This window comes from Gopherus evgoodei, chromosome 16 (genome assembly GCF_007399415.2).
Source record: "Gopherus evgoodei ecotype Sinaloan lineage chromosome 16, rGopEvg1_v1.p, whole genome shotgun sequence".
Classification (NCBI taxonomy): Eukaryota; Metazoa; Chordata; order Testudines; family Testudinidae; genus Gopherus; species Gopherus evgoodei.
In genome coordinates, this window is record NC_044337.1 from 13848918 (window position 1) to 13863722 (window position 14805).

At 43.0% G+C, this 14805-nt stretch overlaps 1 protein-coding gene across 2 annotated transcripts in view; it reads left to right on the forward strand.

The window, feature by feature from the left end:
• The window catches only part of DOLPP1 (dolichyldiphosphatase 1), a 22806-nt gene continuing 8001 nt past the window's right edge, over positions 1-14805 (forward strand). The window contains exons 1-4 of one of the 2 annotated variants that reach the window (XM_030535231.1): positions 1-97; positions 8385-8485; positions 13456-13540; positions 13819-13918. In XM_030535231.1, coding sequence (XP_030391091.1) covers positions 22-97; positions 8385-8485; positions 13456-13540; positions 13819-13918 — 362 coding nt within the window. In that variant the 5' untranslated portion in view covers positions 1-21. The remainder of the gene's footprint in view (positions 98-8384; positions 8486-13455; positions 13541-13818; positions 13919-14805) is intronic. The other variant, XM_030535232.1, reaches the window with a different exon arrangement.

A 14805-nucleotide genomic window follows, 5' to 3' on the forward strand; every position in this document is an offset into this window, starting at 1 on the left:
CCGACCCGGTATCCGGGTAAAATGGCCGCAATCGGAGAGTGCTCGCTCCCTGCTCCCTGGCGGCCGGTGTCTCTCACCCATGTCGAGTATCTTGCAGGTAAAGCTCGCTTGAATACCTCTATAGTCTCTTCCGTGGTCCCGGTTCCATGAGAGTGTGGAGCTCTCAGCTCAGGGTGATTGGGGTCCCAGCGCCGGGGTGGCAGCTGCCAAATAGTGAGCCATTGAACAACAGCTCAGGGCCCTAGGGACGCGCATGCGCACTGGTGCTGCCGGACTACTACCAGATAGTGATCCCTCTGTGCTCTATATTGCGCATGTGCTCATCCCAGGCTCTGGACTTCTAGCTTCAGGGGCTGCTGAGTGCATGGAGGTGACGGGGTCTCAGGGGACCTGCCTCAGCCCCACTGCAGCAGGCTCCTGGGGATCATGACGTGTCACTGCCTTGAAGTGTGTCGCCATGTCACCCCTCCGCGTTGCTGCTTTGCCATCTCATTACAGTGGCTTCTCCTTATTCTTCATTACGCTGTCACTGCCAGGTGCTAACGCCAAGGGTGCACCTCTCCTCTCACAACAGGAGGTTCCAGCATCACTTCACAGTATTACTGTGTCATGACATCACTGTGCCACTGTTCTCCCTTACTGTCTGGTTGTGTTCTGAGCTGCCATGGTGTAGAGTTGCCTTAGTGGCACAGAGATGCTGGGATGCAAATTGTCCCCATGTTATGCTGCCATCTCACAACATGGTACACATGTCACCTTGCATTGCTGTGTTGCAGCATTGAACTGTCATATCCCCATGATGTTGTAGTGACTTGTTCTCGTGGCATCCTGATGAAATGCTGTCATGACTGAAAGCATTGTTGTTTTGTGATGCTGCAGTGATGTTGTCCTGGTCCTGAAATAGTTTTCAGGATTATTTTTAGTGGGTTCTAGGTAGGCAGGACTGTGTAAGCAGCCTGTATTTTTGGAGGTGTTGATCTTTGGTCAGATGATAGCATTCCCTGCGCGGAGATGTGCAGATTACAACCTCTGGGCTCCTTGCATGGAAACTTTTTTACAGGGCTTGATTTGGGGACTTGAGTAGTACTTAGAAGGGCAGCTGTCAAAGTCCCTTCAATAGCGGTTAACCTTGCAGGACAGATCCTTTCCCAGCTGTTGCATCATTGTGATTCAGTGCGATCCCATATTGTCTTTTATCAGGGGGTGTTAGTCTGTATCCACAAAAACAACAAGGAGTCTGGTGCCACCGGACTCCATATTGTCTTTTGACATTGCATGCTTGCCGTCCAGCCTATTTTGTGTTATGATGATACTAGTCTCTCCAGCTAGCAAGGGCAGGTTGGGTTGGTACTTTGAAATTCTCTAAACAGCACTTCTCGTGGTGTTGGAGTTTGTTTGTTTCTTCGTTTATTCTTGGTGATGGAGTTTTAGCTTGCATGACATGGTGAAATTCTAATGTTAGTAATTATATTTTCCCCTAAAATTCTTCCTGAAGACCCAGTGGTCTGATGCACTGTGGCAATGGTCCTTAAAATCTCTCCTCTTAGGAGACCTTTAATGTGGTGGGAGACCTGCTGCCATCCTGTTTTTCAGTTGCCAAAAAATGATGCTCCCTGGTTTTGAAATCCAGTCCAGAGTTTCCAGAGGGAACTTTTTGACCAAACAGCCTTTCTCTACCCCTGGCGTAGCTGCTCCAAGTCTTTGTTGAGTGTTCCTTTGGTGTAATTCAGGAGTGATCATTCTCCGCATCTAATTTGGAGAAGTAGCAAACACACTGTGACAGAAGAAAACTGCAAAGAGGCCTGGAGAGATAGGAGCAGTGGTGGCTGCAAGCACCAAAGAATTATTACTAATAAATGTAAAATCCAGCATTCAGGAAGGCGAAATAAACAACACAGAAACATAATGGTGAGACATAACTCAGCAGCTATTCTCATTGTATTAAAGCAGATCTTTTTTTTTCAAGCTTGTCTTAATACTGTCCCAATATCACTTTCACTTATAGTCCTGGAACCTTGAAATTCTATCTGTCCTGTTAAGGGATTTAATGTCTGCAGGGTGAATTCCACTGGAGAAACATTAAGTTTCTGGTATGTGTGCATGTAAGTGTAACTCACACACCTTCTGGGTGTGGTGCTCTGTCCCTTCTAGTGGCACCGAGACCACTTAGAGACTGAGTCTGCCCTTAGCTAACAGCCAATTGGCTTTTACCTCATGCAGCAGAGGCTCATGGACTAAGCTCCAGAGGTCCCAGGTTCGATCCTGCCCACTGACGACCAGAGTCTGTTGGTATTATATGAGCATGTTTTTCTTCAGGACAACTGGGATTTTTAAGGATCTCTGACTTCTCGTTTCTTTAAGAAAAATGAAGGGAGGTGTCCGTAAGAGGCTCTGTTTTGAGAAATTGACCTTGATATAGAAAGATGTGGCATAGCAACTCTTGTTCTTAAAGAAATATGGAGAATTTTGCTAGTTTCTTTGCGTAGTACCCTTTTAAAAATTCTAGACTTTGAGAAGCTAAACATGTTTAGGTGGCGCTGGCACTAACAAAGTTAGTATGTATCAGTAAACGAGGCATATAAGCAAAGGGTTCTGCATATGTGCAGAAATTTTAAAATATAGTTTTTAAAAATGTAAAAATATAGTTGTTTAGCACTTAGTTGTTGCTACTTAACTAGCTGACTGTATGTTCTATAAGAATGTTTTTGTTTTTTCTTCCACTGTTCTTTATTGTGACTTCTGCTGGGACTGTAGCTCTTCAGAGCCAATGCTTCTTTCATATCTTAGTGCTTTAAGCTTGGTTTTCCAGCGGAAATGTGTCATGATGTGATGTGAACCTTGTCATGCCACATCATCCTCAAAGATAGCTTGAGCCTGTCCTTAATGTCCTGCAAGTTGTACTGGCAGGATATGGACAGTCTAATGAAAAATAAGACACATGACAACACTTCATGCATTTTTCCATCAGTGTAGAAAGTATTGATGGAGTAGAACATATTCATATCATGTAACCAACCGTGGGTGGAGGGATAGCTCAGTGGTTTAAGCATTGGCCTGCTACACCTAGCGTTGTGAGTTCAATCCTTGAGGAGGCCATTTAGGGATCTGGGGCAAAAATCTGTCAGGGGATTGGTCCTGCTTTGAGCAGGGGGTTGGACTAGATGAGCTTCTGAGGTCCCTTCCAACCCTCGTATTCTATGATTCTATGTCTGTGGTTGCTTCTTTTTCCGCAAGTTTGTGTGATAAACAGCACTGCCACAAATAGACATTTCTATAGGAAACAGTGGTGACAGCGGTAAAACAAGACCCCGTGATAGGATGTGGTAACAGTGCCATTAATTCATATTTTCACATTACATTCAGGTTATGCTTAAGTGGTAAACCTCACATCTTTCCAGTCAGTGCCAAAGGGGATGCTGGGTAAAAATCATACTTTAAAATAAATATATAAACATAGCCAGAGGCTAATGTAGAAAATTTAATGTGCTTTTCACCATGACTGCTGCTTCATCCATTTGCATTTTGGATAACTTAAAATAAAGTAGTCAGTTTCATCTTCTGTTTCTTGAGCCCAAAATGCTCTAGGGAATGTTTGAGTTAAAATAAAACTTAATACTGAATTTTTTGTTTTTCATGGAATCGTTCTTATCAACCTTACACCATCCCTTTTAAGCTTTTAGAGGTTTGGGGAGTGAGGAAACTAAAAAATAGTTGCACAATCTTGTTTTTAAACCAGGTCCATGAAAGCCCTTAATTTTTTAGCCGCTTATTAATTTTTCCCTGGGAATAAACTTCTGTAAGAATAGATAATATATTATCTACTTGTGCCACTTCTAAAACTTGAAAATATAGCTGGCCCTGTTTTCTCAGATTCCCCTTCTGCTCCCAGTGCATTATCCATCGAAGATTTAATGCCCTTTCCGCCGTTGGATCAGAGCTGCACTAGCTACAACCATCTACTAAACTAGTGAATACGTTATTGCTAGCAGGTTTCTAGCATGGTTTGCTTGACCAGTGTTGACAGGCAGGGTCGTTTTCCTGAGAGCCAGGCAAGAAACAATCACTCACAGTCAACACATCACTACTTAGGTACCTATCCACCTACATAGTCTACTCTGTAGTATGGCTTTAGAATATGGCTCTGCTAGAACCCTACTGGTATTAATAGTGTTTAATATATGATAGCACTGCTCTGTTCCAAGTACATCTGTCGATTAATCTCAGTTAACTCACGCAATTAACTAAAAAAATTAATCATGATTAAAAAATTTAATCACAGTTTTACTCGCACTGTTAAACAATAGAATACCAATTGAAATTTATTAAATATTTTTGGATGTTTTTCTACATTTGCAAATATATTGATTTCAATTACAACACAGAAAACAAAGTGTACAGTGTTAAATTTATATTACTATTGGTTACGAATATTTGCACTGTAAAAATGACAAACGAAATAGTATTTTTCAGTTCACCTCATACTAATACTGTAGTGCAATCTCTTTATTGTGAAAGTGCAAATTACAAATATAGATTTATTTTTTTGTTACATAACTGCACTAAATAACAAAACAATGTAAAACTTTATAGCGCCTAAAAGTCCACTCAGTCCTACTTCTTGTTCAGCCAATCGCTAAGAGAAACAAGTTTGTTTATATTTACGGGAGATAATGCTGCCTGCTTATTTACAGTGTCACCTAAAAATGAGAACAGGCGTTCACATGGCACTTTTGTAGCCAGCATTGCAAGGTATTTACAAGCCAGGTATGCTAAACATTCACATGCCTCTTCATGCTTGGACCACCATTCCAGAGGACATGCTTCCATGCTGATGATGCTTGTTTTAATTAAAAAAAAATAACAAAAAAAAGAGTTTGTGACTGAACTCCTTGAAGGAGAATTATATGTCTCCTCATCCACCATTTTACCTGCATTCTGCCAAATATTTTGTGTTATGATAGTCTCGGATGATGACCCAGCATACGTTGTTTGATTTAAGAACGCTTTCACTGCAAATTTGACACAACACAAAGAATGTTCCAAATATCAGATTTCTGAAGATAGCTGCAGCACTCGTCCGAAGGTTTAAGAATCTGACGTGCCTTCCAAAATGTGAGAGGAATGAGGAGTGGAGCATGCTTTCAGAAGTCTTAAAAGAGCAACACTCCAATGCAGAAACTACAGAACCCAAACCACCAAAAAAGAAAATTAACCTTCTTCTGGTGGCATCTTACTCAGATAATGAAAAAATAAACATGCGTTGGTCCACACTGTTATCGATTGTTATCGAGCAGAATCCATTATGAGCATGGATGTATGTCCTCTGGAATAGTGGTTGAAGCATGAAGGGACATATGAATCTTTAGTGCAGGGATCCCCAACACCATGGCGCCTGTGGGGGCATCTTAATGCGCCCACATCCTGGCCCCTGGGAGAGCACCTGCTGAAATGCCGCAGTGGCATTTTGGCTGGGATGCCTCTTGATGACGACGCTTGTCGCCGACAAGTGATGTCATTGAGAGGCGTTGCTCCCAAATTTCGGCGGGGACGCCTCTCGATGACGTTGCTTGTCGATGGCAAGTGACGTCATCGAGAGGCATCGCTGCTGAAATGCCGCTGAAATTCGGCGGCATTTCAGCGGGTGCTTGACCGCCGCAGTGGTCCTTCGGCTGGCACCTGCCAGCCAAAAAGATTGGGGACCACTGCTTTAGCACATCTGGCACGTAAATATGTTGCGACACCAGCTACAACAATGCCATGCGAATGCCTGTTGTCACTTTCAGGTGACATTGTAAACAAGAAGTGGGCAGCATTATCTCCTGCAAATTTAAAAAAACTTGTTTGAGTGATTGGCTGAACAAGAAGTAGAACTGAGTGGACTTGTAGGCTCTAAAATTTTACATTGTTTTGTTTTTTGAATGCGGTTTTTTGTGTACATAATTCTACACTTGTAAGTTCAACTTTCATGATAAAGAGATTGTACTACAGTATTTGTATTAGGTGAATTGAAAAATACAATTTTGTTTTACAGTGCAAATATTTGTAACAAAAATAAATATAAAGCGAGCACTGTACACTTTGTATTCTGTGTCGTAATTGAAATCGATTTGTTTGAAAATGTAGAAAACATCCAAAAATATTTAAATAAATGGTATTCTAGTATTGTTTAACAGCATGATTAAGCGTGATTATTTTTTTAATCGCTTGACAGCCCTAGTTCCAAGTGCTGAACAAGTTTTTCAAACAGGATTCAGATTACCTGAGTAAATGATCCCTGTTATACATCTATACAGCATTCTGTGTTTGAGGCACTGGTTCATGGATTTTGACCTCAGGTTCTTCCCCAGGTCACCAGCCATTGCTGACTAGTTGACTTGCCGTATTGGTTCTACTGTATGATATTGGTGGAATCTTTGTTATGCTCTCTGTAGTTCTACTTTGTATCCAGTGTGACTTTATCTAAGACCAGCTGCTTGTAAAGACATTCTTACACCATCTATGGGAGAAATATAGTCCCTCTTCAGAAAACAAAGTAAAAATTGTCCACAATTTTATTTTTTAAATTAATTTTACAGTATTTTAGTCTAACCAAATTTTTAAAATTTATATATACTACAGATTAGCAAAGTGAATGCTTTGATAAACAATGATCCCTGAACTAGAAACCATCTCTAATAGATAATCCTTGAATTGAGACTACTTGAAAGCATACCCAGGCCTTCAGTACAATTTTGGTTGTCCAGTCTGAACGCATATGACGTTAACAGTCACTTAAGGTGGAGTTCCTCTTGCATTTATGTAGTTCTTGATGTTTAGATGTAAGGAGCCTGATTCTCTGTTTTCTGGCACCTTGTGGAGTCACTCAGACCTTGTGGTGTCACTTACACCAGTGCAAAGTGGGCATAAAAAATTATCATTCTGATCTGGTAGCATTTGAAACCCACTTTGCATTGATGTTAATGACTGTTCAAGGTCAGTGAGCCAAAGATCTATTAAGGGACCCCATGTTAAATCGAAACAAAACTTTTTTTTAGGGTTCTTCTGCAATTAACTCCAAGTTCCCATTGGTTTTGCAGAATGAAACTCTTCAGCCCATTCTCTTGGTTTTGATGCTCTTGGTGTTTCCCCGTTGTAAGTGACACAGAGCCGGCCATGGGAAGGGAGTATGCACTGTGTGTCTGAGGTGACTGAACAACCATCTGGCAATACACCCAGCAATGTGAATTTTGTAACAGTGAGAATACTTTCCTTCAGGGATTGAAGTTAAAGTTCATCATGGCAAATGCTGTTCAGCTCAATATGAGGCAATTAGAGTGTGTTGGGGAAAACGTTCTTTATTATACAGTGGAAGGAAGTGAAACTGATTTAGGAAGGAATCAGGTATTTAGTCATGCAGAAATATTCTCTTTTCTTAACAGGTGGGCAGGAGGGATCAGGTGCTTAGTGATGGGGATTGATCCTTCTGTGGCCATGTGATGAGATAGGAAGGATCTTGCTGTCCTTTGGAGATTAGCATAGAATGGCTTTGACCCTTTCTTCATTCAGCTGATACCAGTCCTCCTTTAAAAATATCTCCAGTGTAGCAAAGCCTTTTGGGATGTCTTTTCCTCTGTGAATTTCATATTGAATCTGCAATGATGACTGGCATCTTCAAATGATGCTGCTGATTTATGTCTTTTACAATATCTTCTATTAAAAATAAATGGAAAAACTCCTCTTGTGGTGAGAAGCTGATCTTGGAGTAAAATGACTTTGGAACTTTCCTGTTTGCTTTGAGCCTAGGCTTACCTTTTCCAAAAGAGTTCGTGGGGACCACGTGTTCTTTTAAGTGAACAAAGATGTGGTGCTTTGGCAGTAGGCAAGGGTGATTTGGACTGAGTCAGATAGTGTGTACCATGTATTGCCATTTTTCACCTCTGACAATTGTCTACCACGATCGGTTCTATCCGAAGCCATTACAGATGGCTCTTGAGAGGCTTTGTTTTCTTCTGTGAGATTCTGTAATGCAGCTTCCCAACTCTAGCTATGGGAGGCTGTCTAGGTGGGAAACTTCTCAGCCTCTTAATACATGCTGTAAGCTGGCGGACAGAAATTGCAGTTGAATTATGCTAAGCTCATTTCGTTTTCCCTCCGGTCCCAATCCTGAAGCTAATACCTACCACTCTTCTTGCTCTTCAGCACCTTCAGTCCCTGCTAGCACTTGGGATGAAATGCAGAGTCCAAGGAAGGGAGCCTGGATCTGCCATGTAATGCTAGGCCATTCATCTGGTGAACTCACACCTTTGCTGACAGTGAGCTCTGAAGCACTAGCAAATGGCAGTGTCTGTGGCTGGCAAGCACACACAAAATGCAGGCTGATTTGTTTCTCTCGTTTGCTTCCTCAGGTGATTTCTCTGGTCAGCTCTTAGCCTACTTGAGTCTCTGTCCAATTTTCATCATAGTCGGCTTTGTTACACTCATCATATTCAAGAGAGAGCTTCATACGGTGAGTCTTCCTCTTTCCACCCCAGGTACTTCACATGGCAGGAGACGTGAGAAGGGAGGCGAAGGCAGGAGAGATTTGCCATTACAGAGCTACCATAACAAATGTGACCTCTTCGCCTAGAGGAAATCGCAATTAATTGTGATACCCTTGAATTACTGTCAGGCCTTAGTTCACTGCCCTGTCTTGCCCTATAGTGTCCCTTCCCTGAATTCCTGGACCAGACATGCCATACATTTCAGTGACTGTTGCAAATTTTCTGCCTCTCTTTGTGAGAAACTAAAGTGGGACTTTAATATTATTATTATTTCTGTCTTGTGCTGTGATCCTATGAGATCTTGGGCTAAGCAGGGTCATGCAGGATGAACGGGAGATACAGGAATAGGAAGAATACCTCATATCCTGCAGGAGATGGTATTTGTAATTCTGTGGGATGCACTTTCCCCTCTGGAAGTGTTGTGCTGATGAAGGTGCTGTCTGTTGGATGAGATGTAAACATGGATCCTGATCACTTGTGGTCACTGATACTTTTTGTAAAATGAGGAGATGTTAAGCCAGTATACTGCTGGTAATTTCAGTCTGGATAATTATGTTCGGCCTCTCTAAATTGTCCCTCTGGTGGCAGGTGAATACAATATTCTTCACTTCGTCTCAGCTGTTTGTCGTGTTGCCTTGTTCTGTAAGACATCTGTCTAAGATTGGCTGAATCTTGATGGAGGACGAAGTGATTCTTGTATTTGTTTTGTTTTTCTCCCCAAGAGGTTGTAAAGCTTTATTACCCAATGTTTGTGATTTTATTTTTCAGATTCTTTTCTAAATGGGTTTCCCCATGTCATTGTCTTGGTGCTGTATGTTTGCATTAATCTGTGAAGATCACTGACGTTGATGCCAGTTTCAATAAGAGGCAGCCTTGCTGGTCATCTTAGTCGTTAAGGGTCAGATTTTTGGGAGTGTGAGCGCCCACATGTCTATCTGATGTTGAGTATTCAGGACCTCTGGAAATCAGGCTGTGTGTGCCTGCAAAGCCCATTTCATCTCTGTATGTGAAACAGCAAGAGTAGGAGTGACTCCCACTTCTCTCCTGACCAGAAGCTAGTCTTTTTGTGATACATCATGCCTCAAGGTCTCTGCTGTTTGTCCTGTCAAGTAGCTAGGATGGGATGGCTGAATACTTTCCATACAAGGGATTACAAGCCATTCATAATATTTGCCTTTTGCAAACAAACAGGTGAAATGGAGTCAGTAGTAGGATTATGACATCAGGTTTCTGATATTGCTATGTTTGTATAAAGCAACACTGTCATGGGAACTCAGATGATTGGTAATAAACCTCTAGGTTACTAGTGTGATTGCTGCCCAAGGAAGTAGCTACTGAGGCCATGTCTACATCTAAAATTTTGCAGCGCTGGTTGTTACAGCTGTATTAGTACAGCTGTATAGGGCCAGCGCTGCAGAGTGGCCACACTTACAGCAACCAGCGCTGCAAGTGGTGTTAGATGTGGCCACACTGCTGTTGGGCGGCTTCAAGGGGGGTTCGGGGAACGCGAGAGCAAACCGGGAAAGGAGACCAGCTTCGCTGCGGTTTGCTCTCGCGTTCCCCGAACCACCCTGCAAACCGCAGGGAAGGAGACCTGCTTGCTCGGGGGTTCGGGGAACGAGAGAGCAAACCGGGAAAGGAGACCAGCTTCGCCGCGGTTTGCTCTCGCGTTCCCGGAACCACCCTGCAAACCGCAGGGAAGGAGACCTGCTTGCTCGGGGTTCGGGGAACGAGAGAGCAAACCGGGAAAGGAGACCAGCTTCGCTGTGGTTTGCTCTCGCGTTCCCCGAACCACCCTGCAAACCGCAGGGAAGGAGACCTGCTTGTTCGGGGAACGCGAGAGCAAACCGGGGAAGGAGACCAGCTTCGCCGCGGTTTGCTCTCGCGTTCCCCGAACCACCCTGCAAACCGCAGGGAAGGAGACCTGCTTGCACGGGGGTTCGGGGAACGCGAGAGCAAGCCGGGGAAGGAGACCAGCTTGATTACCAGAGGCTTCCTCAGGTATGCTGGGATACCTGCTTATTCCACGGAGGTCAAGAAAAGCGCTGGTAAGTGTCTATACTTGATTACCAGCGCTGGATCACCAGCACTGGATCCTCTACACCCGAGACAAAACGGGAGTACAGCCAGCACTGCAAACAGGGAGTTGCAGCGCTGGTGGTGCCCTGCAGATGTGTACACCTCCTAAGTTGCAGCGCTGTAACTCCCTCACCAGCGCTGCAACTTTCTGATGTAGACAAGCCCTGAAAGTCATAACAATCCAAAGGCTTCTTGGAAGCCTATGTGACCTGAATTGGTAATTCCAGTCCAATCTCTAATGGGCAGTTTTCTTTATCATAGAAAAAAAAATCAAATTGGGCACAAATTGACCTCCCCATTTTAGCAGTCAGCAGAAATACTGAAGATAGAATCTGTCATAAAGACTGAAACCTTCTTTCAGTTCTAGAGGTGATACCTGCTGAAGATTGGATCACTTTGGCAGGGGGCATGCATGGTGGGAGCTTGCATTGCCACTGCCTATGTTGTATCTGCTCTGTAAATAGAAGACAGTTTTAGGACTGTGAATCCAGCTTCACTTATCTTTATATGGTGCCTTTCATCCCAGAAGATCCTTAAATAAATAAATATAGACACACACAAAGATACTTACTTTACAATCTCTCACTTGCTCTCTACATAGAGAGAGATTGTAAGGTAAGTGTTCTGAGACCTTCTGAGAGAGAGAGAGATTGTATAATGTGTATATAAGAAGTATTATTTGGGGGGGGGGGGGGAGAGAGAAAAAAAAATAAGAATACAATAAAGATCATAGAGATGGAAAAGGCTTGTTGCATCCATCCCCTTTGTAGGGGAGGTTATGGTACCTCAACAGATGAAGCACCAGGTATTAAACTGCCACTGCACTTGACCTGTACATATGTGTTACAGTTTAACATTCTTTTAAGATTTTTATTTTACAGCTGCAAGGTAAAGCATTCAAAAATAAGATATTTCTCCATGAAATCTTTGCATGCACAAGCGGGTTGTATTTATTATGATAGAAAGTCCACTGTGAAGTCAGAAATAGACCGAGCTGTACTGGGCCTAGTGGAGGCCTGAAACACAGAATAACATCTTTTTTTTCTCTTCTTGCAACTCTCTGCCTCATTCACCGTCTCTCCTGTGCAGTGAATGAGGCAGGCAGGGATCCTCTAAAACAAACAATGTGTGAAGACATAATTAAAGACTGTATCATAAAGTCTATGAACGAGGAGGCTGAATTAATGTTGCATAAACAACCTTAATTTTGGCATTTTCTAATGTTGATTTTGCAGCCTGTGAAGTGCAAAGAATTATAAGCACCAGGTAGTAGATCTGAGACTAAAACTAATACTGTCCTATTGGTGCCCAGAACACCTTCCTCCAATGGTAAAAGTAACTTGAATCGTAATGAGGAGCTCTTGCTGCACCTGCCCATGAGGAATGGGTACTGTGAAGGAATGCGGCTTCTCTAAACTGGGGAAGGCATCTCCTCCTCTTGCTCAGTCCAGAGGGTCAGTAGACAGATGCCTCATTGTCCCCTGTCCAGAGCTCTAGCTCTGCCTGGGAGCGTTCTCAGTTCAGTTACCATGTTAAAAATGCTCTGTAGGGCTGTAGTACATGGGATGTTCATGAGACTGTAGCAGCAAATTGCTACTACTCTCTACTGATCTTGTGTAAATGGCAAGGCCTGGTGGCTTATAACTCATCCATGTACTGGTAGATTTTCCTAGAAAAAGCAAAAGGTACCTCTCTCTGAGTCCAGAACCATTCCCTGGCAGATCTCGCTTTCCTGCTCTAAACGTGGAGGTGCTAGAACTTGTCAGAGAAACAGTTAATTGAGCCAAAGTTAACATGTTTTTTTTCCTATCTTTCTCCCCCGGTGTCATTCTCTGAAATGGCTGATCTGTGTTCGTTTAAATTTCAAAACAAAACCTGCAACCTGAGCAGAGAACAAGCCTGACGGGCCAATGTTCAGCAAAGTTCTAAGCAATTGAAAACGGGCTAGTAATAAAAGTGTAAGCAACTAAGCAAGCGTTGGTGTTAATGCTGATTACTAATTCTACCTATAGAAAGGATCCACCATTGGGTTGGAGTGTGACAGCTCTTTAGCAGCACACAGTATACTGACCCACAGTTTAGCTCAGGAAGTGAAAAATCCCATAACTATTTGAAACTGGAGGAGGAATTTAGGGAGGCAGAATACGATTATGCAGATTGGAATTTGGCCAGGATGGTAGGGCTAAAAGAGGGAAGGAGTATTCTGGACTACAGAGGGAAATTGCTACTGTTTTTATAATCTGGCCAGGCCCAGAATGTACCTTGCCTTTAAAGATGTTAGAAATTTGTGGGGAACAGCTTCAGGATGATAAATTTCTCACTGAAGAGAAAAATAAAATAAAAAGCCGCCCTTTTAAGCAGAGCATTTCAACAGCATCGTATGTGCTCCCTCTGTTGGTCTGCAGCAAACAGTTGAAAACGTATTGTCAATTTAAAATCTAGACAATTAAAAAAAAAAATTCCAGCTATGACACTACTCTTGGAGTCCCTCTGCCAATATTTTCTATTTTTATTTTTTATTATTATTGTCCCTTCTGTGGCTCTGTGAAAGACTCCTGCAAACAGTGGAAACTGAATATATATGAAGTGCTATCAAATGCACAAAGTAAATAGACTGAAAAATATTCTTTCTAATCTCTTTTGTTTAGTGTAATCTCAAGTGTTACTTGTAACTGTAGTAGTTTAAAAAAAAAGTCAGAGAGAAAGTGGTGATTTTGTTTTGTTTTAAGTTGACTGTGTCCCTTTAAGGAAAATTCGTCACAAAGGTTTAATGAGATGCATCGCCGTTGAGATGACACAGTAGGAAGTTGAGAGATGGATGCAGAGTCATAGGCTAACACAATTGTCTCTTTCACAGATATCTTTCTTAGGGGGGCTGGCATTCAACGAAGGAGTGAACTGGCTAATAAAGAATATTATCCGTGAGCCACGGCCCTGTGAAGGCAAGTATGGCGTGGTGGCTTGGGGGAAAGAACGGGTACGTGAGTTATCTTTGAACTGTGGTGATGATAATTGGGTTGAAGGGTGGTTTTGTCTCAGGTCTGGTATGTTTTGTTTGCATGTTCATATGGGGGTTGGGAAGGGACTCTTTCAGTGCAGCTGATCAGAGAAATGTATTGTCAATTCACACATGCACCCCAATACTGTGCCCTGGATGGATCTTTGAAGTGTTCAGGCTACTGCTCTGTATTGAGCGTACTGTTTCTTCTTCTCTTCCCAGAAGCCCATTCAACGGTGACTACAAAATATGGGATGCCATCCAGTCACTCTCAGTTCATGTGGTTTTTCTCTGTTTACTCGTTCCTGTTCCTTTATTTAAGGTGAAGCTGCTTCATTAGGTTTTGGCTGTTTTACACTTTTGACCTCGGGGGGCATTGGTGGCTACCTTCTGGTGGCATGCCTTTCCTTCCTATAGGAATTCCAGGACCTATGCAATCTGTTGTGGTGGGGTGGGATTCCCTCTGGAATGAGTTCATCTCAGATTGAATATAGGACTATGGGCTCTGCCACTGCCTGAGAATGTTGATTAGGGAGGGGAAGGCAGGAGTGAGGGGAAGGTGTCCCCTGATGCCGTTGCTCCCAGTAGCATGAGTCCTTCGGAATATGACTCTGGTGACGCAGTCGCTTTTGAATCATGCTGAATTCTGAGACTGCCAAAATCCATGCTGGAATGCAATTGGGGAAGTAGCTCTTCTCTCCTCCTCCCTATCTTCTCATGAGGCTATTCTCCCTTGTTCTAGCGAGTTTGTCCCTGCAACCTCTGCAGTGATTCCTGCTGCCATCTCACATGACCCATTCATGGTTTGTCTCTGCTGCCTGGTGCTAGGCTTGCATTCTCTGGTGTAGGACTCTCCTTCTGAAGTCCTCATTGCTCAGCTATGGCTACCTCCTGCAGCTCTATATTATGGAGGAGCAGATGAGACCAGACAACCCTCCTATACTGTAACCAACACAAGTGAGCAGCTATAAGGAGCTCTCAGGCATGATGGTTGCTTATACACTCTGTGCGCCTCCCACACTAGACATAATGGTACTATGGGCACATTAGCTCCCTTTGTAGTGATCTGCATTAACACCTGGACACTGGGGTTGGGCTTTCTCCCTTGCATCCTCTTGGCAGCTGCAGTTGGATAAATTAGCACTGGAGTGTTAAGAGGTTATCCATGACATCAGTGAGGGCTATGGCTTCCTTAGGTCACTGTAATTT